This window comes from Macrosteles quadrilineatus, unplaced genomic scaffold (genome assembly GCF_028750875.1).
Source record: "Macrosteles quadrilineatus isolate MER2022 unplaced genomic scaffold, UCM_ALF_1.0 Scaffold_9__3_contigs__length_116548681, whole genome shotgun sequence".
In the NCBI taxonomy this organism is placed as follows: Eukaryota; Metazoa; Arthropoda; class Insecta; order Hemiptera; family Cicadellidae; genus Macrosteles; species Macrosteles quadrilineatus.
In genome coordinates, this window is record NW_026542602.1 from 17,673,943 (window position 1) to 17,695,061 (window position 21,119).

At 37.1% G+C, this 21,119-nt stretch overlaps 1 protein-coding gene across 1 annotated transcript in view; it reads right to left on the reverse strand.

The window, feature by feature from the left end:
• Nucleotides 1-8,021: 8,021 nt before the first annotated feature.
• The window catches only part of LOC129002942 (interferon-related developmental regulator 2-like), a 38,255-nt gene continuing 25,157 nt past the window's right edge, over nucleotides 8,022-21,119 (reverse strand). The window contains exons 6-9 of the mRNA XM_054431077.1: nucleotides 14,485-14,728; nucleotides 13,443-13,538; nucleotides 8,720-8,842; nucleotides 8,022-8,211 (exon numbers count right to left, since the gene is read on the reverse strand). Of these exons, the coding sequence (XP_054287052.1) occupies nucleotides 8,125-8,211; nucleotides 8,720-8,842; nucleotides 13,443-13,538; nucleotides 14,485-14,728 (550 nt within the window). The 3' untranslated portion in view covers nucleotides 8,022-8,124. The remainder of the gene's footprint in view (nucleotides 8,212-8,719; nucleotides 8,843-13,442; nucleotides 13,539-14,484; nucleotides 14,729-21,119) is intronic.

The following is a 21,119-nucleotide window of genomic DNA, read 5'->3' on the forward strand; positions in this document are numbered from 1 at the left end:
TGTGTGTTTTTGGTTTACAACCGTGTTAAATTCCGTATAAAATATTATTTTTTGTTATTTGATTTTAAAATAGAGACATAACTCAATTCCCAATAATGGGATGGTAATACAATTCTCTTCTTCATCAAGAAAGTTCACACAATTAACAGAGTCTTTCAGGGGATTGGAGATCATCCATACACACGTTCGCTGCGGACGGGCCAGTACTGACCCAAAACCCACACTGAAGTATATCAATCTGTTGGTCAGTGCGAGCTTAGCGTCGGTCGAAGGCGGACCTATACCACGTTAGCGGGTAGTGGTTGACATGCTTTTTGTTGTGGTGTAGGTTGGTAGTAGATTTTCCCGTAAAATCCCCGTCTGGCAAGCTTAGAAGTCAACTTGTTGTACCGTCTTTCTCCAATTGGAAATACAATGGGACCGGCTACGTTCAAAGCAGTGCTGCTATCTGTGGGTGTTTTAGCGAACTACGTCGACTCTGGTCGTAACAAAGTACATCACCACACATTATTTGCTATTCATCAGACCGATATTTGAAAGCCAATCTCCCGGCAATCAGGCTTGTTCGACGCTGTGCCGCCCCGGGGATGCGCCCGCCATTGATGGGCCACGAAGCGAACGTGTTAAAAGAGTAGAGTGGGCCAATACCTTTCAGTTTCCTCTTTCTTATGAAGGGACATTACAACTTTCCTGGGATTAATGGAGAGCCCAACTTTGAGACACCAACGGTCCACCACCCTTAAAGCTCTGTTCATGAGGTCAGTTATAGTTCCGTAGAACTTCCCAACCACAAGGGTTGCAACATTATCAGCCTAATGCAAGGACCCCACTTTCATTGAGGGTCCTTTTAACCCTTTCAGTGCTATGAAACGATATATCGTTGTTTTAAAAATCTCTAAGGGATATAGAGAGGAAGGTTATTTTAACAAAAAGTAGCAAAACGGCCATTGGTGACCTGCATGTTCATAGGATACACTAACAACCACTTAGCTAAAAGATTCGCCCAATCCGATGATTTCGAGGTGTATGTCTAAACCAAGGATTATGAACACCTCACTGTGCCCCAGTGGTTGTGTTGTAGTATATCGCTACAAACACAGGTCACCAATGATTTGCCACACAGGACGGGATTCGAACCCGAGCAGACGAATGCCACTGGCCAAGTGACACACGCCCTAGCCTTCTCGGCTATCTGTGCTTGAAGACTGAGGAGTCAAAAACCGGTATTTAAGCTGACGCCACCGATTGCGAACAGATAGCGCCACAGATGGTTGTTCAATGCGTTACTAGGTAGCAGGAGACGTAGGAATTGGCCAACTCAGGAACTCGCTAACTCGGTCGTGTGTCGGAACTGGCTAACCGTCTCAGTCAGGAATTGGCTAACTCCGGAACCCGCTAACTCGATTTTGTCTCGCGGCGGAATTCGCTAACCCGGCCGCGCCCACTGCTCGGAGCGTTGCCAACCTTGTACGACAAAATAATCGTACACTGCCGTATTTCAAAATGTCAGTGTCTATAAAGATACAGTAAATGTTATTGTTTTTTGTTATCAATTCCACTTTTACAGATAACTAGCATAAAGTAATTAAAAGACAATTAAAAAATCATGAAAAAGTGTTTTTTTATTAAACTGTACAATGGCCAGTTAAATGTTTATGATTTCTATCTTAAATATAAATGCCACTTTTAGTTTAATTGGTACTAAATAATTAAACCTCTACGAAATTAAGCTAAAATACACGCAAGTTCTTAAACACGGAAAACAGATTTAATTGTAATGTCGTAATAAACCAAAACCATTAATTAATACAGTCATCAACCATGGTAACTTTCATAACTAATTCATAGATTTTATAAATCTATGCAACTTACGTGTACAAATATGATGACATAGACTAAGTTTTTATCCAGGCCTAATAGTTTGAACCAAAGCATTGTAGGACTACTAGTAAATAGTTGCCTAATTCTAAAATGTGTTGCATTTTTTAGCAATAATGTTACATGTTTTAAAACCGTTTTTAGATTGTACACCTAAGCACCACTAGTAAAAAATAGGAGAAGATATAATATTCATATAATAAAACGTGACAGGGTTATTTTAATTCACGATTCTTAATAAACGAATTGACGGATTTTCCTGATTTGAGTGTTGGGTTTCCTTTATATTGCTTTCACAATCGATATAAACTATACCAAGCCATTGCTCGGTTCACCGTTCCCCAGTACTGAGCTACACAATAGACAATAGCTTTGTTTATAAGATCAAGTAATTTTAGCTATGGCCACCATTCATAAGAATTGTAACAAACAAGAACGCCTGGGTCCATTTAGAACCAGCCTGGAGAAAAACTCCAGACTTTTAAAAAGTAAGCCTACTGAAAGACGTAAAATTAATATTAATTCAACAAAATTAAGAGGATGACCTGGGTTCTACACTAATAGCCTACGATAAAAGAAATTTACAAGTTGTATTTATGCATAGACTAACTTTTAATGCAATCCATGAATACATTAGGCCTACCACTTTATAATGTATTGATAAATATTTATTTAAATTCAATAGCTCTATTTAAAAATACATTACCACTACAATGTAATTCTGTAATGACGTTTAACGTGTACATTTTATTATGATTTAAGGTTACAAGCCCAGTATATAAAATACGAACTCAATAATTGTATTTGCAGAAGTTCACAAAATGGTATTTATTCGAATAAAAGAAACAAATGGCGGACTACGAAAATAGATATTTCATATAACATGTAATAGATCCAAATTAAATGTGCATTTTTATCTTTTTGCATACCAATAAGCTACTATTTAAGTAAGAAAGCCACATATAAAACATACTCCCTTATATTAGTAGTCCTACATTTCTCATCCTTATGGATCATCTGAAGACAGTTGTATTGTTAGTTCTGTCCGGTGCACTGTCTTTAGAGGTCGTGTTTTGTTTACAATGGTTTCTTGTTTTCAGTAATTTAAAACCTCGTTTAACCAAATAAAACGTTCTAATCACAACTAATAACACGTCCCCTAGTTATATAACCAAACAGTAAAGAACAAATCATGAAGTTAACTATAAAATAATAGAAACACAATTTTGTCGACACTAGCGATCAGTGTCACCGGACATGAACTAAACACGAAAAACGAGCTTCAAAGTTTACAATGGGGATGCAAAGTTTACTTGTGTTGGTTAGTCTATGGTGCATAAAGACTATAATGCATTTTCCACCCTAATAGTCATAAGAATAATGTTAAATATACTTCTAAATATATTTATTTTATCGACTACGTTGCTCTTACTCCTAATTAATCGTAGGATACGACATTATGGTACCGATACGATATAGGTACTACACTTTCGGCAACACTGGCCAAAAATATTCTTGCTTGGCTCCCATTGGACGGCCCGCGAGGCTTCTGATTGGGAGTTAGCGAGTTCCGCCGAGGGACTGAGTTAGCGACTTCCGTACGAGGACGGAATTCGCTAACCCGGCTCTAGAGCGGGTTCCGGAGTCAGCCAATTCCGAAACCGAACAAGTTAGCGAGTTCCTCTCATCGACCAAATTTGAAGATAGGGCGTTTAACATGGGGTTAGCGAGTTCCAGAGTTAGCCAATTCCGCGGACCCGGTAGCAGCACCAGTCATGGACTATTTAGATGATATTTTTCAGTTGAAACACAACAGTGATCATAAATGTGTTCCTGAGACTTTGCTGCAAAACATTAGTTTCCCTAAAATGGCTATATTACGATAACCTCGTCCAACTAAATCAAAGTTAAATTCAATATTACATTGTAAACTATATGTCTGTTGATTTTATGAGATTTTGGTTTCCAAACAATGCTATCAGAACATAAAAATGTATAGGAAAACCAGGAAAATTACAACAAAAACTAAGTTTTATTTGATGTTTACTACAAATACCGGGATTTATCTTTGTTATATATTGTCTTATTATTCAAAATTAGCCTAATTAATAAAATAGTGACAACATTACAGTTAAAATTCAAAAACAGGTAATGGAATTAAAAGGCAAACATGAAATATGAATTATTGGCCTAGCACTGAAAGGGTTAAGGTCGTCTTGCTACCAAATTCCAAAGGAGGGGAGATAGAACCCCACTCTGGGGGCAACCTCGAGTAGTTCTTGCCTCGATTATATCATTATGGAGAGCCTGACCATAATGAAGCAAGGACTTTGGGCCGTCGACACACGGGAAGACTGTTTTCCAACTGAAATCGGCAACTAGTTGGACAAACTAGTCGCCAGCGTCCCGACCAATGTAGTTAAGTGGGACAGTACACACGGTGAGACTGCGATGCGACCAGTTGAGGACCAGTTCGGCGATCAGTCGTTAAGCAACCTGACCTGCCGGTTGCTAGGTGATTTCAGTCGCCTGGTTTGAACAACTTTTGAACAACGCATATTTGTATTGCGCTTTTCAAGGATCGGGCATACCAACTGCGATAACTCTTCGTAAGTACTTTTTGACATCCTGTTCATAGGGGGTAGCGGATTTCTACCCCCGGATATTTACCCCCATGAAAAAACGCCTACGTCATTTTGACGTCACGAGGGGCGGGGCTTATACACGTTCGAGAAACAGCCCGCGACTGGAAATCTACCCCCGGACATCTACCCCCGGACATCTACCCCCGGAAATCTACCCCCGTGGTCAGCTCTGCCGTGTATCGGCCAATATTCATTATGTTGTATAATTGATTTTATAAATTGCTTTACCTTCTTATATCCAGTAGTAAACATGCGATATGTCGATGTCTGTTTTAACACTATCCATATTTATAATTCAATAAGTTGTAACAGTACTTTTCAACCCGACCTACTTCACAGATTTTTACGATTGAGGTGTCTTTTAAAAGCTTAAGATCTAGCGCAGCACAAAATGGTAATTAAAAGGATATTTCGATTATGGCTTCAAAAGGTTGACCCCAAAGCCTTTGATTTATTCCTAGAAGGTGCTTCCAATGGTTGACCAACTTTTACAAACACTATACAGTAACAGTTTAAAAGTGAAATGTGAGTAGTACTCATCAGATTTGTAATTTTTCATCAATAAAAGTTAGGTGTATAATGGCAAATTTTTCATATCACCTAGTAGTAAAAAAATTTAGTTTCTAAGATTTTAGATGCGTACTAAGAAAAGATTTTAAAGTATTTTCTCTTAAAGACCTAAAATAAGACAATTATTCAAATTCAAAATAATGGCCACATTCAATTTTTTAAGCATAGCCTAATAAATCTTTTATATCTTATCTTTTTATACATATATACGCCTAAATACCCCTATTGCAGCACATTCGTATATTCAGGGAATCTATAAAGTCTTATTGGAAAATCCTGCCTTAAAACAAAACTTGTCAACTTATTTCCATAAAGCTGGGTTTTCCTAGGCGCGTAGTCGGCCAGCGGAGAGAGGAACGCGGAGAGCGGACTCAGCTTGTCTTAGGCAATTTAATGTTTCCTAGCAGCGGAGCGGAATGCCATGTTAATTTCAATTCCGCTCTCCGCTGGCCGACTCCGCGCCTAGGAAAACCCAGCTTTAATAAGTGTTCAAAAGATTCATTCATAAGAATACCATATAGGAAGTGAATAAGCAGGTTTCCTGCCAGTAAAATGTTAAAATGAGGAATTTAATGTAATATACAGAACAGAATTAGGTGAAACCCGTCGACATTGACGGTTACTTTCAAGGCTTATGCTAATTCATATAACTGCGATAAATAGATTGAAGTAATACAAATTTTGAGCATTTAGCTCTTTAGCTTTTTTTTTTTATGAGTAATAAGTGTAAAAGCAATAATGACTATTGCGTTAGTTACAAAATATGGTTGATAATTCAATGAATAAAATAATTCCCATACCGTACGTCATAAGAGTTATAATTAACCGGTTTCTCTTCTTTTGGAAGAACCTTTAAATAGTATTAAAATCGTATTAGTCAATCTTTTTTTTTGATAAACACTTTCGATCCGCGCTCATGCATGTGCCGTTAACTGTTACTGTATGTGAAAATAACAATGGGGGTTGAAAAGGACTGTTACAACTTATTGAATTATAAATATGGATAATGTTAAAACAGACATCGACATATCGCATGTTTACTACTGGATATAAGAAGGTAAAACAATTTATAAAATCAATTATACAACATAATGAATATTGGCCGATACAGGCAGAGCTGACCACGGGGGGTAGATTTCCGGGGGTAGATTTCCGGGGGTAGATGTCCGGGGGTAGATGTCCGGGGGTAGATGTCTGGGGGTAGATGTCCGGGGGTAGATTTCCAGTCGCGGGCTGTTTCTCAAACGTGTATAAGCCCCGCCCCTCGTGACGTCAAAATGACGTAGGCGTTTTTTCATGGGGGTAAATATCCGGGGGTAGAAATCCGGCGACCCGTTCATAGACTGAAATTTTGCGTCCGTTTCTTTTAATGCAGCGGCAGCTACATAGAGCCTACATTTAATATTTGTTTTAACATAAGGATGTACCCAATACCTTCTACGTTCTTGATTGTCTATTATTAAAACACCAGGGCTTCTACCACTCATTTCAAACACCATACACAGTACACAGTATCGTTATAACAAAATTAGAACTCATTTACTGTCTCAACTCAACTACAGTTGCGCCCGTGTGCGGATTTAACCAACGCAACTGCAATCGTAATCTCGTCACAAAAAAGTTGGTTCAACTTTAGTTGGGTTTCAGTCTTCCCTTACTGTGAAGCAAGGATTTAATCCACTTACATATAATCTTGTGAAATCCTCTAGATCTCACCGCATTAAGAATTCCTGGAGTGCCAGTGTTATCAAAAGCACCCTGATATCAAGAAAGGCACCCAGGGCTGCTCTCTAGAGCTTTCTTAAGTCTACTTACGAGTTGGTGCAGTGCTGTCTCGCATGATCTTCCTGCGACGTACGCATGCTGATTAGTATGAATGGGGTTTGTCCTGAGAGCTGTATCCATCATATATCTTAAGACCAATTTTTCTAGGATCTTCAGGAAGAAAGAAGATAGAGAAATGGGTCTGAATGACTTGGAATCAGTGTAACTATCCCTCCCTGGTTTAGAAATAAATGCAATACGAGAATTACTCCACCCTGAGGGAATGTGTCCCAAAGCTAAGCTTGCTCTGAAAAGTTTACAGAGTGAGAGAATTATAATGTCTAGACCTTCCTGTATGCAAACAGGCCTTACCTCATCAGGACCCGGCGATTTGAAGGGTCGTACGTAATAAACTGACAGCCCATCTGCGGCAAGCAGTGCTCCACATAGAATGGGTGGCATGACGGCCCAGATTTGGCCGCTCAGAACTCACCTCCTCCTGTTGCACTTCAGTAACAATACAACCAGGGAAATGAGTTTTAGACATAACCTTAAGTATATCAGTAGGTTCTAAAGCCATAGCACCATTCGAACCCTCATCGGCACCAAGAGTAACATGCCTATTTCCAGCAAGAACCTTGTGTATTCCAGAAGTGTCTAATACTTTCTAAATTACTACAAAAGTTATTCTAGGATAGCATTTTGGCTTTTCCGTACTGCATGTTTATCAGATATATGTGTGTTTTCAGACATCTAAATTAATAGATAATTTGCGTGCTAGCTTTAATCCTCGGAGGTGCGACTGGTGTGAGCGTCAAGTGGTGTAGCCAGTCAACCATCCCATGCGGTGTTACCACTTAGAACACTGCGGCCTTAGTTAAAGGCGGCCGTGCTAATACACTAAGCTAGTTTACAAGCAGCATGTTAAAAATCCAGCTAGTTAGTAGCTTCTTGACTCATGGTGTGTAATATATAGCCTTTAAAACAGTCGCAATGATTATTATTGTAAAAACCCCCAACAAATCAAAATACTCTTGGGGTGTGTATGTCAGTTGTCAATTTATTTTAAATTATCAAACTAAGTTAGTTCACCAGTTGTGAACTAAAAGGTAGATACCAAAAAAACATAAGCCAAATAAAGGTAGAAAATAATACTCTAACGAGTTCTTTTTCACTTTTACTTTCACTGTACACTTTGTATAGAACAAAATACATCAAAAAATTAAAACAGAATAAATATTTCTTTGTTAACCCCATCAATTAATAACTAGCTGGCAAAGACCGCAGAACGCTTGTCTCGATTCTTGCCCCTTGTTATACATCGTGCCTTGAAGTTGGCTTGGTTCATCAAATGCTGAAAAAATAAAATGTGAGTTAGTTTTATGGAGTTAATTTAGCAAGAATGTTGATTTCGGTGTTTTATAGGCATTTCCTTTCCACCTCAAAAAGTTAAAATATCTCAAGTTATCACAATGTTCTAGAATCTGGAATCTGATCGGAATTTCAGGCAAGACAATTTCAGAACACAGGCTATTAACATTGTCGGAGACCAATTGTAGAGTATATGATTATGGTACATTATATTATTCTGGCTACAAAACAATCTACATAAACTCTGTCACAAAAACAACATTTATTCCTACCAGTCTTGTGTACGTATATTTGTATCCATTTAATTTATCACAGTCCTTAATTTTCAATGGTACAAAGAGGAGTATTCTACTATAAGTAACTCACTGAAAATGAGCAATAAATATTACAAAATATAAATTCTCGAGCAATCAATATTACTAAAACAGTTTTCACAGAGTATACTTTGAATAAATGCAGTCAATCAAACAAATACTACTGGATGAAATTACCCTCTCAATCTTGGACTGTTTGTGGGCAGCGAGGTTCAAGTGGACCAACTTTTCCCCCAGCTCAAACACTTCGCGCAGCAAATCATTTTCTGACAGATGGAGATTCATCCCTGAGCCAAGAACCTGAACAAAGATTATGATTATAAAATTGTCTTTGGCAAATTATATACAAGCAACCCTAATTGTTGATTATGTAGCGTAGTATTAGTTACCATGTGATTTTGCAATACAAATAGTTGATATTGAACAATTTAAGGTTAAAATTTAACTTGAAATCCATCAATAGAAATCTAGGACGGATTTAAAGTATTTAAACTTTTGAGAAAACTAAGCCATACACCTATCAACCGCACACATGAATGAAATGGGGCAAACTCTGTAGTGTGGTCTTTTTATGCTGTGATGGCAAGGGTTTTTTTATGGGTCGCGCAACATCCATATATAAATCCCAAAGTACCCATGAACTTTTGAGAAAACTAAAAGTCGGACCCCATAAACCACATACTTAAAATTAAAATATTCGTCATGACAAGAAACCTTGCGCAAAACATTATTTCATAAATTGCCCTTTAAGGTCGTAATTCCTTTCTAAAGGGAACTTTCCATATACCTAATGTTAAGAATACCTCAGCTGTACTTTATTTGTTTGTTATTCTTTCAATGCATTACCTTATTAAAATCAGGTGTGATTATTTATTTGTTTGTATTACTGTATTCTGTTTTGCTTATTTCAGCTTAACCCAATCAACAGTTTTATGAATACTTATGAAGTCAAATGGGAAGCCCGTGGGTAACAGCTAGTTTTTTATAACACATTTTTATACAGTAAATAAGTTTGTAAATACATCATATTACACATAATTTTTTTCAGCAAAAAACAAGAAATAATATTATATAAGTTTTAGATATAAAATTTAAATTTACAAATATTTTTTGTATATTTACTAAGCGGAAATATTTTAAATTTATATGCATATATATTCCGTACAGAGATAGGTCAGTAACACTTTTCCAAAGTTGGTACCGGTACCGGTTCTTAGCCAAAATCGGTTCTCGGTTCCGGTACCATTGGTACCTTATTTCAATTTTTTAAAGGCTACTTAATTTTTATTTTTAAAACAAAATATCCACACAGTATTTCAATTTTACAGTGTTTTGCATTAGTATTAGGTTGGTACAAAACTTAAGGGATTACAGCCCGTCTTTATGTCTTTCTATTAAGTATTTGTGAGGTAGGCTATTAGGGTGTTTTTCAAGTAAAATAATGTATGCAGCAATGAAACATTCGAACTAGCCAATTTCCAAGTGTAAACCCTTCTTATCACATCAAATAACTACCATATTTAAGGTACTATATATAGCGGTGTGCCAGCCTGATAGTTTCAATCCAGCCAACTCAAAGCAATATTCGTGATAATCGTCGTATTCTGAGATCACTGCAAAATCCGAAATATATTTCTCAATTAAATTACTGAAACATCATCACTGTTTTTAACGGTCGTAGCAAGATCATGAACATCTTCCGCGGCCGTGTAGACATCATCAACATCTTCCACAATTACGGCAACATCATGAACATCACTCACGGTCGTGTAGACGCCATCATCGTCTCCCGTGATTGCGGCAAAATCATGAACATCTCCCGCAGCCGTGTAGTTAAAATCATGAACTCCAGCGGTCACGGAAACGTCTTCGTCGTCGTCCACGATTGCGGCAAAATCATGAACATCTCTTGTGGCCATGTTGACGTCATCGTCGTGTCCCGGTTTGTGGTATCGTCATCATCAACATCCACGATCGCGGCAAAATCATCTCCCGCGACCATGGAAAGGTCATCATCGCGATTGCGACAATATCGGTAATTTTTCGGAATTATCGGTACCGACTTTTCACCATCAGTTCTTGGATCCGGTTCTTTTGTCTAGAACCTGCAGTACCGACCCATCACTAATTCCGTATTATAACACAAATCAATGGAATTAAAATAATTTTTCAAAATATACAAACTGTTCACAATTTCATAAGGAAAAGAATGATATATAATAAATATATGTACCTTGTTCCTAAAAAAGTTATATATAACGGTTTTTATTACCATAACCATATACATATTCGTTGTACAACCTACTTGAATACTTGAAGCGAAACATTCAGGTCTAACTTCATACAAGAAATAATTTATAAAATTCTCAAGTTATAATATTACATACCAATAATATATTACATTTCAAGTTATATTATTTCAAGGTAGGCTATATTAAATTTCAATAAAAAATCAAACTTGTAACGCCAAAACACCGAAACTAACCAAACACAACGCGAAATAAGCAACAACAGGAGCCCGTAATAAGCGACTGCGTCATCATGACAATGTCGTCAGATGATGCGTGTTTTTCATAGAGTTTTAAGTTTTCCCAAAGGCGTCCAAATAGTTAAAACGCACATCAGTCGACAGATTATTCATTTCTGAACCGAATAAATACTATTTTAAGTGAAATTAGTTTCATTTTTGTGCAAAAATCGGCTCGGGCGCTGCCATTTTGGCCGCAGCGTAAGTCGCTCGATATTGGGCGCATTCCAGCTAGAGGGTTAAATCCTAATCCTATTTTGTTAAAATTAATTGTATTTTCAACTATTCCAGTCTATCATCGATATTCAGTTGGATCCCAAATTATTGTTATTTTGAGGCTGCCTAAATTACAGCATTTAAATAGGCTAAATAATATTTATTTAATGAAACCAAGGAGGATACTTGAATAATTCTTCGACTAGGCACCTTGTAGGTGGGGAAATTAAAAATACTTTTAATAGAACTGTAAATATCACCGCCTTGTTACAAATTTAATTATACTAGAGGACTGTCCGGTAGTCGAAAACTCAACCAAATATACAACGTAATGTACAGATTTCTTTATTTTCACCCCACTTTTTTTTAAGATTTCATTGTTATTTTATCACCAGCATTGCAACCCATAAGGCCCATGTTAATTTTTTTTTAACATTAAATTAATTTTTGTGCTTTATAATCTTTTTCACTTTATAAAGGGATTCCGCACATTTACAGGAAAATATCTTTCTAACAATATGCGTAGATTTTCCCTGCGATGTACACGAGCTGAGAAAAAAAGTTTTAAAGAAACATACTTGCCTATTAATATATAGATTATTTAGATTTGAATTGTACACTTAACATCATATAGCCTATATCATAAATATAAATGAAGTAAAAAATATCGCAGTAAAATAATACCTAGGCCTAAGTTTAGATGCGGAAAAGCCTATTATCTTAACTGTGTTTCTTTCTTGACACAATCCTCTCAGTATACAATTACTTGTTTCATTAGTGTCAATGGAGATGTGTTTGCTTCATTGCTACCAGCTTGTGTGTAAACAATGTTACAAACAATAATAATGACACAAAAAAGTAGGGATGGACGGGATTGAATTTTTAGATCGGGACGGGACGGGACGGGATTTTTATTTCCTTCCTGATTTTCGGGACGGGACGGGACGGGATTTTTTTCTGTGCATAAAAAGAAAGTACTGTATTGCAGTTACCAAAAAAGACATACGAAATCAATTTTTTACCATTTGTGGCACTGATCTATAAAAACCAAAAAATGGGAAACAATTTACAGGTACCTATAGAAACTTGTGACTCGCGGGTCATGGGGTGATCGTCTGTATGACTCACGGTCAACGGTCATGGCGCGATCGTCGTCATGACTCGCGGTCACGGCGCGATCGTCGGTATGACTTCGCGGTCACGGGGTTATCGTCGGTATGACTCCACGGTCACGGCGCGATCGTCGTCATGACTCGCGGTCACGGGGTTATCGTCGGTATGACTCCACGGTCACGGCGCGATCGTCGTCATGACTCGCGGTCACGGCGCAATCGTCGGTATGACTCGCGGTCACGGGGTTATCGTCGGTATGACTCGCGAACACGGCTCGATCGTCGGTATGACTCGCGGTCACGGCGCGATCGTCGGTAGGACTCCGCGGTCACGGCGCGATCGTCGGTAGGACTCCGCGGTCACGGCGCGATCGTCGGTAGGACTCCGCGGTCACGGCGCGATCGTCGGTAGGACTCCGCGGTCACGGCGCGATCGTCGGTATGACTCGCGGTCACGGCGCGGTCGTCGGTAGGACTCCGCGGTCACGGCGTAATCGTCGAAATGACTTCGTCTCCTGCGTTCGCGGACCTATCGCTCGCAATAACGGCGTTATCGGCACTCGCGAAGCGGAAAAATCGCCGACGATCGGACCAAATCCCGTCCCGAAAAATTCCCGAGTCAAATGTAATCCCGTCCCGATAATCGGGAATATTTTTTTCCCGAAAAATTCCCGAAATTTCGGGACCCGTCCATCCCTACAAAAAAGTCATCATTTTCAAAAATATAAGTGCTAAAACTTCCTATTTCGAAACTGTTGAATCTCGAAACTCACCTATCGAATCTCGAAACCGAAATTTTACTGAAGTTTTGATGGTTTTGAGATTTGGTTTTGACACCCATTTTTACAGACAGCGAGGCTTCACTCAAAGCGCTTGACTACTGCGAGTTCAATTCCAAGGTGGTTTGGGACTGCCTCGCTGCAGTATGCGACCTGGGCAGCCGCAACACGGTAACACTGTTGGTTTCCTCGACACTCAGGGATAGAAGGGAACGAGGTGGCTGATAGGTCTTTTGCAATATGTTACATAAAAAGAATAGCAATACCTGACAAAATGCATCATATTGTTTCTTTTTGCACCATGAATCCAGGGCCAGTGTCTCCTGGCCAAACCTCACTTGGATGTTGGGCGGCATGTCATCCTGTAAAACAATAATGTTAATAAAAGTGTTTACTTTCCTTCAAAGCAAACTTTAAAAAATTAGTATGGTCAAAAAAATTCTGACGAAATATTTTAGGCATGATCAAATAATTGAATACACACAAAAGTGGAATTGAACTTTTTAAACGTCACCATAATTACCGAAACTACAATGGATTATGAGAAATGATTAATAACTGTGAAGATGATGATGGGTAATGATTTAAGTTCGAAGCGAGTTTGGTAATTTTGTGTAAAACATATTGTATTTCCAGAAACTATGTCATGAATACAAGATTAAGACCTACAACTAAGAAGGTAGAGTTAAGGGATGAAAAGAGATCTATGTTGAAGATTTTTTTTATTTTTTATTCAGGGTTGTAATGAATAATATAGAATCTTTGACTCCTAAATACACCACTTTGTGATCATTTTCTTTCCATGTTCAAGGCCAGTTTTGGAATGAAAAAGAATATCAGTTAAACTGAGCCATTCAGATACGAGTTCTGACGTAAGATACAGTTTCCTTGCTAATATACCAAATTATTTGTAAAAGTTAAAGGACAACTACTACATCATTTTCAGGTCCTTATCAACTATTATAGTACGTAATACTAGAGAAAATAGAAACTCAATCAATAGTAGCAAGCTCTAAGAGAGGTACTCTTTCAGTAACAACTATACAACTGGTCCATAAACATGGGATGACTGCTTCTAAGTTTTAAGTCAAAAGTTGAATCCGACCATATACTGTGTTGGTAACATAACATTATACCTCTTTCAAAAACTATACAAAAATTGAGGCGCTTACAAAATGTCACAGCAATGTCTTGACAAAATAGATAATGCTTGAAGTTATCACATTTTTGCAGGACATTTCACAAAACAGTGAACAGCTTGAATTTGTAAGCATGTTAAATTAAACACACTAGCCCCAATGGCAGTACCTCAACATATTTTAGTATGTCACGAAAGCTGCTTCGCTGAGTCTTGCGGTCCTTCTTGGCACGGTACTTGTGCGAGTCGGTGGCCAGCTGACGCAGTTTGTCAATCAGCTGTTCGCTGGCCTCCCACTCGTAGTCGTCGTCATACTGTCTGCCTCGCTCCAACATGAGTGCTATCACTTCACCAGCAGCCATCCTCACCTCCAGATGTGGGGAGTCCAAGAGACCCACAATCTGGCCCAGGTTACTGAACAACAGTAGTGTCAATGTAAATCAATATATCACAGCAACTAATTAATAAAGGAAATTCTACCCTCTCCTCTCTCCTCCACAGGGACAGAGTGTTTCTCCTCTCTCCTCAAGTGTTCTCTGACAGTTGTAGATAGCTATCAAAAGTGGTTGATCTGTATTTTTCCTACAGTCACCAGACAAAGTTGGCTTCCTTGTACTGTTTATAGTACAGAAAGCTGCTAATTGCTGCATATTTATACTTTGCCGTACGGTTTATACTTTGTCGTACGGTTTATACTTTGCCGCACATCAGGATTCCAACGAAACAACACAAAACCGGGTGGTTCTATTATGCACGTAATCCGTGTACGCTTGGAAATAGGTTGGCAACACTTAAAGATAATAATACTATGAGCAGCTGATTGACTATTATAACTATGATTTAACCTGTCATTTCGTGTTTAAAGGTTTGGTATTTCTGAACTTTCTGGACTTTTCTTTTAAACGTTTTTTAAACATTCCTACGATCTTAATAAAGAAGAAAATACCTTTAAAGCATTTTTTAGGCGCGGAAACCACTTCAAATTACAAAAACACACGGAACTATATTCTCAAAACGTGGAGCACATTTCTTGCTGAGGAAAAATAGCGGAGTGATACGGACCGGGTACTACTTTCTCTAGGGCACCTATTTGTGTTGCCAGCTGAACCTAAAAACGTGTTGTATAGTGTTTGAAAGACAAATTATTTATATGCTTTATACAGGGTGTCTACTACATTCTGGATAAAAAAATTCATGGACAATTCCCGTACATTTAAGGACAATTTGCCGTAACCTTTGTCGGTGTCATTAGGCCTACCAAATAATTTTCCTGATTTGTCAAACTGTATTAATCTTGTTATTCACTGTAGTTGTACCAGAGAGAAAAGTAAATAATAATAGGTAAGAGTTAAAAATTTCAAAATAGAAATTTATTGAAAGCAAACAAACATAGGCCTACCATAAATACTTACCATAAATACCTACCATAAATACCATAGTATACTTTAGGTAAAGCTTTTATAGTGTAACAGAGAAACGCAATCATTGTCTCCTGCGATAGCGACAAATATCTCCATCGGTCATGTAAACTTCATAACATAGCTTATCCGATCCAGGCCGATTAATTTGGCATGATTCGCCCTGGCACAATGTTAGGTTCTCGACAACTTTTGAAAAAAATCTTTAATGCATATTGTTACTCAATTCTTAATAAAAAATCAAGGTATGGTAAGCGGCTATTAATAAGCAATAAGCACAGAGTAAGATTATTGTATTTTCATTTGCAAAGTTAATATCGACACATAGCAATCATGAGTTGTTTATCTTAGGCTCAATTACATTTTCTTAATATATTTTACAGCTCTTTCAAGAATCAAAATACCCAGGCCTAAACCTAATTATTTAGGAGGGCAAACTATAACTATAAACTGAGTAACAAACAATGAGGTTATAATAGCAGCAAAGTTACTATCATCATTCTAGTTCACACAAGATTTTGATTGCTTAAAGCATAACTCAATAAATAAATATATGGGAAACAAAAAACATTGAAACCTGAATAGCCAACAATATAAGACAAAGATACAGAAAATGCAATGACATAATTTGAAACCAAACAGGCCTACATAGTGATAAAACATTAATGCAAACAACAATGCTTGTGGTTTTGTCAATTGAAAGATAAAATGTCCATAAAAAAGGGGTTAACTTACAAAATAAGACTGTATATTATTTACATGTTTAATATGAAACCATAAACAGTTTTATGGCACTAGGCACTGGCCCAAATTGAGAAGTGGAATTTAACAGCCATTATAAAGCTATTATTTTCACAAAATAGGTTTGGATCTAATAATAATTACCCTAGTAATAAAAAAGAAGTTGTAAAGGAATAAAAGTGATACAACTTTTATGAGCTAGCTGCTGAGTCAACAGTTCTTGGGGGTCCGCGGAATTGGCTAACTCTGGAACTCGCTAACCCCATGTTAAACGCCCTATCTTCAAATTTGGTCGATGAGAGGAACTCGCTAACTTGTTCGGTTTCGGAATTGGCTAACTCCGGAACCCGCTAACCCGCTCTAGAGCCGGGTTAGCGAATTCCGTCCTCGTACGGAAGTCGCTAACTCGGTCCCTCGGCGGAACTCGCTAACTCCCAATCAGAAGCCTCTCGCGACGTCCAATGGGAGCCAAGCACGAAGATTGTTGGCCAGTGTTGCCGAAAGTGTAGTACCTACGATCGTATCGGTACCATAATATCGTATCCTACGAATAATTAGGAGTAAGAGCAAAGTAGTCGATAAAATAAATATATATTCGAAAGTATGTTTAATATAATTCTTATGAATACTATTAGGGTGGAAAATGCATTATAGTCTTACCATAGACTAACCAACACAAGTAAACATTACATCCCATTGTACATTTTGAAGCTCGTTTTTCGCGTCTAGTTCATGTCCGGTGACACTGATCGCTAGTGTCGTCGAAATTGTGTTTCTATTCTATTATTTTATAGTTGATTTCATGATTTGTTCTCTACTGTTTGGTTATATAACTAGGGGACGTGTTATTAGTTATGATTAGAACGTTTTATTTAGTTAAACGAGGTTTTAAATGACTGAAAACAAGAAACAAATTGTAAACAAAACACGACCTTTACAGACATTGCACCGGACAGAACTAACAATAAAATTGTCTTCAGCAGATCTATAAGGATGAGAAATGTACTAATATAAGGGAGTATGTTTTATCTATTGTCTTCTTACTTAAATAGTAGTTTATTGGGATGCAAAAAGATAGTACTGTACATTTAATTTGGATCTTTTACAAGTTATGAAAACTTGTCCTTGATAGGTTATAATATTTGTTTCTTTAAAGGCCTATATTATATCTGTCGTGCGAGTGTTAACAATAGTTTGGTTCTTCGTAATATTTCTGTATTTATTACCAAAATAATTCCGAATCATAGTATTAGTAAACAAATAAAATAGTTTCGATATTTTTGTATAGCAGGCACATGATATACCTAGGTACATTAATGAATAACGAAAATCTAAAACGTTAACACTCTATTACAATATTGCGTCTTTACTTTAGCCAAGAAAATCTATATATACAGCCAAAAGTACCCATGAACTTTTGAGAAAACTATAAGTCACACCCCCATAAACCATATACTTAAAATGTTCGTCATGACGAGAAACCTTGCGCAAAATTGTCCATTTCTTCATAAATTGCCCTTTAAGGTCATAATTGCTTCCCAAAGGGAACTTTCCATATACCTTATGTTAAAAATACCTCAGCTGTTCTTATTTGTATGTTATTGTTTGTAATGCTGTAATCTGTTTTGTTTATTTCAGCTTAACTTAACCAATCAATAGTTTTATTAATACTAATGAAGTCAAACGGGTTGAAGCCCGTGGGTAACAGCTAGTTAATTTAAATGTTGTTACATTATGGTGTTAGGAAACATATGATCTATTAACCAAAATTGAAGCAGTAATGTAATAGTCTATCCTATTCGAGGCAACCAACAATTAGACATTGTAAAAAAGCTCCAGTAATTGCCGTAGACTTTAAGGACCTTGAATTTTGAGGATTAACTTCCCGATAAAATTTACACGTTAAACGTCATTACAGAAATACATTTTAGTAGTGTTAAATATATTATTAAATAGAGCTATTGAATATAAATTAGTATTAATCAGTACATTATAAAGTGGTAATGTATTGATGGATTATATTAAAAAATAGTCTATGCAAAAATACAATTTGTAAATTTCTGTTATCGTAGGCTATTAGTGTAGAACGGGTCATCATCTTAATTTTGTTTGATTAATATTAATTTTACGTCTTTCATTACTTTTGAAAAGTCTGGAGTTTTTATGGTTCTAAATGGACCCAGGCGTTCTTGTTTGCTATCATTTTGATGAATGGTGGCCATAGCTAAAATTAGCCGATCTTATCCAACAACAAAGCTATTGTCTATTGCGTAGCTCAATACCGGGGAACAAGGAACCGAGCAATGGCTTGATATAGTATATTTCGATTGTAAAAGTAATATAAAGGAAACTTAACACTAAAATCAGGAATATCCGTCAAGTCGTCGATTAAGAATCGTGAAATAAAATAAGCCTGTCACGTTTTAATATAAGAATATTATATATTCTTCTATTATTTACTAGTGGGGCTTAGGTTTATCATCTAAAAACTGTTATTAAAACATGTAACATTATTACTCAATAATTCAACAAATTTTTGAAATAATTAGGCAACTAGCTTTTACTAGTAGGCCTACAATGCGTTGGTTTAAACTATTAGGCCTAGATTTACAGCTATTCTATAAATTGTTATGAAACGTAGCCTATGTCATATTTTTTCACGGATGTTGGACGATTCAACGACGAACCTTTAATTTTAAATTTATGAATTAGTTATGAAAGTGGTTTTGGTTTATTACGACATCACGATGAAATTTGTTTTCCGTGTTTGAGAACTTGCGTGTATTATAGCTTAATTTCATGGAAGTTTAATTGGTACTACTGGATAATCAATAATTTTTCATATTCTATTTTTTCCTATAATACTGGCATTTATATTTAAGATCGAAATCATAAACATTTAATTGGCCGTTGTACAGTAAAATGAAAAAAAAAATTATTAATGATTTCTTTAATTGCTTTTTAATTACTTTGGGCTAGGTAGCTGTTAAAAGTGGAATTGATAACAAAAAAACAATAACATTTACTGTATCTTTATTGACACTGACATTTTGAAATACAATTATTTCGTCGTACAAGGTTGGCAAAGCTCCGTGCAGTGGGCGCGGCCGGGTTAGCGACTTCCAGAGTTAACGAATTCCGCCGCGTGACATAATCGAGTTAGCGGGTTCCGGAGTTAGCCAATTCCTGTCTGAGACGGTTAGCCAGTTCCAGAGTTAGCCAGTTCCGACACACGACCGAGTTAGCGAGTTCCTGAGTTAGCCAATTCCTACGTCTCGTTCTTGGAAGTACTTGACTTGACACTTGATTGTCGTGATAAAATATTAATGGGTTTGAGATTGCTAATGGGATTTTTATTGCATAATTACTCTAGTAATAAATTATGAAAATGTAAACAAACATCTGATAAACCTTTTATGTGCTCCTAACCAAATAGCGATCAATAAAATTATGGCCCATTAAAAATTTAAGGACATAGTCTGGCATTTAAGGACAATTCCCGTACATTTCATGGCCAGTAAAAATTTAAGTACAATTCCCGGATTTCCCGGTTTGGTAGACACCCTGTTTATAGTGACTGTTGGAAAAATATAATGTGTAACACGAGTGCAAAAGGCCTTTGCTGCACTCGAGATCATTCCGCACTCGCCGATTGCTCTTGTGTGCAGCAAAGTGCCACTTTACCCACTAGTTACACAAATAGCTATTGTTTTGGTCATTTTAGTTTTAAGTTAGCGTTAGTAAATTGACAAGAGTCATCCTGTAAAACAGTTTGTACTGAAGAGCGCTTGCTAATAAGACATTTTTATATAAAAAAAAAAATATTTATAACAAATATGGCGGATCCAAGATGGCGGCCAAAAACACATTCCCTATCGAAATGAAGTACTAACCACCCAAAACATATCGCCATTTTTAATCCTGTTTTTAGGGGGTTTCCCGTAGACCGATTTTGGCCAACTTTAGTATGTAACACTTCACACCCAACACTACAAAAGAAACCATAACACGTTTTCTTGCATTTTTTAAACGATCTCTGTGTCTGTTTTTTTTTAGCAAATTTCCCTATAGGGAAGTAGCTATTACCGTAAGTGGCACGGTAAGGCCTATGTCCGGGACGGATTTACTTTTTTATTTTTATGTCCCCAGAGGCCAAAATCACCATTCGTTCAAATTTATATTATATTTAAATACAGGGTGTTTTTAAAAGAATGCCGGGATTTTAAATGGTAGTTGCTTGGATACTATTCAAGGTAACTAAACGTTTTATACGTCAAATTGAAGCTAAAATAACTAAGTTTTGTTTCCCGTGTAGCAAGGGAGGAAACTTTGACCTTGGTATGCGTAAAACAGGTGCGGGGTGATGGGCCGCTATTGTGACTCATACGCCTGATGCCAGTGGCCAGTACGACATTTACGGCGCAACAGAAGGCGCAGAGTTTATACCCATTGCTAAATTAAACTAAATTTAAATCTACTTGATGATAAAGAAACTTAAAGTTGGTTTAATGAGTTTCGTGGCACCGAAATGTTTTGAAAAGACATTCAGCTGGCCGGCTAAAAAAAAGCGATGACATAGTCGAAGAAATCAACAATTCTGCATAAGAAGCCCGAAAAAATCGATTGCCCGACGAAGTCTTCAGTTT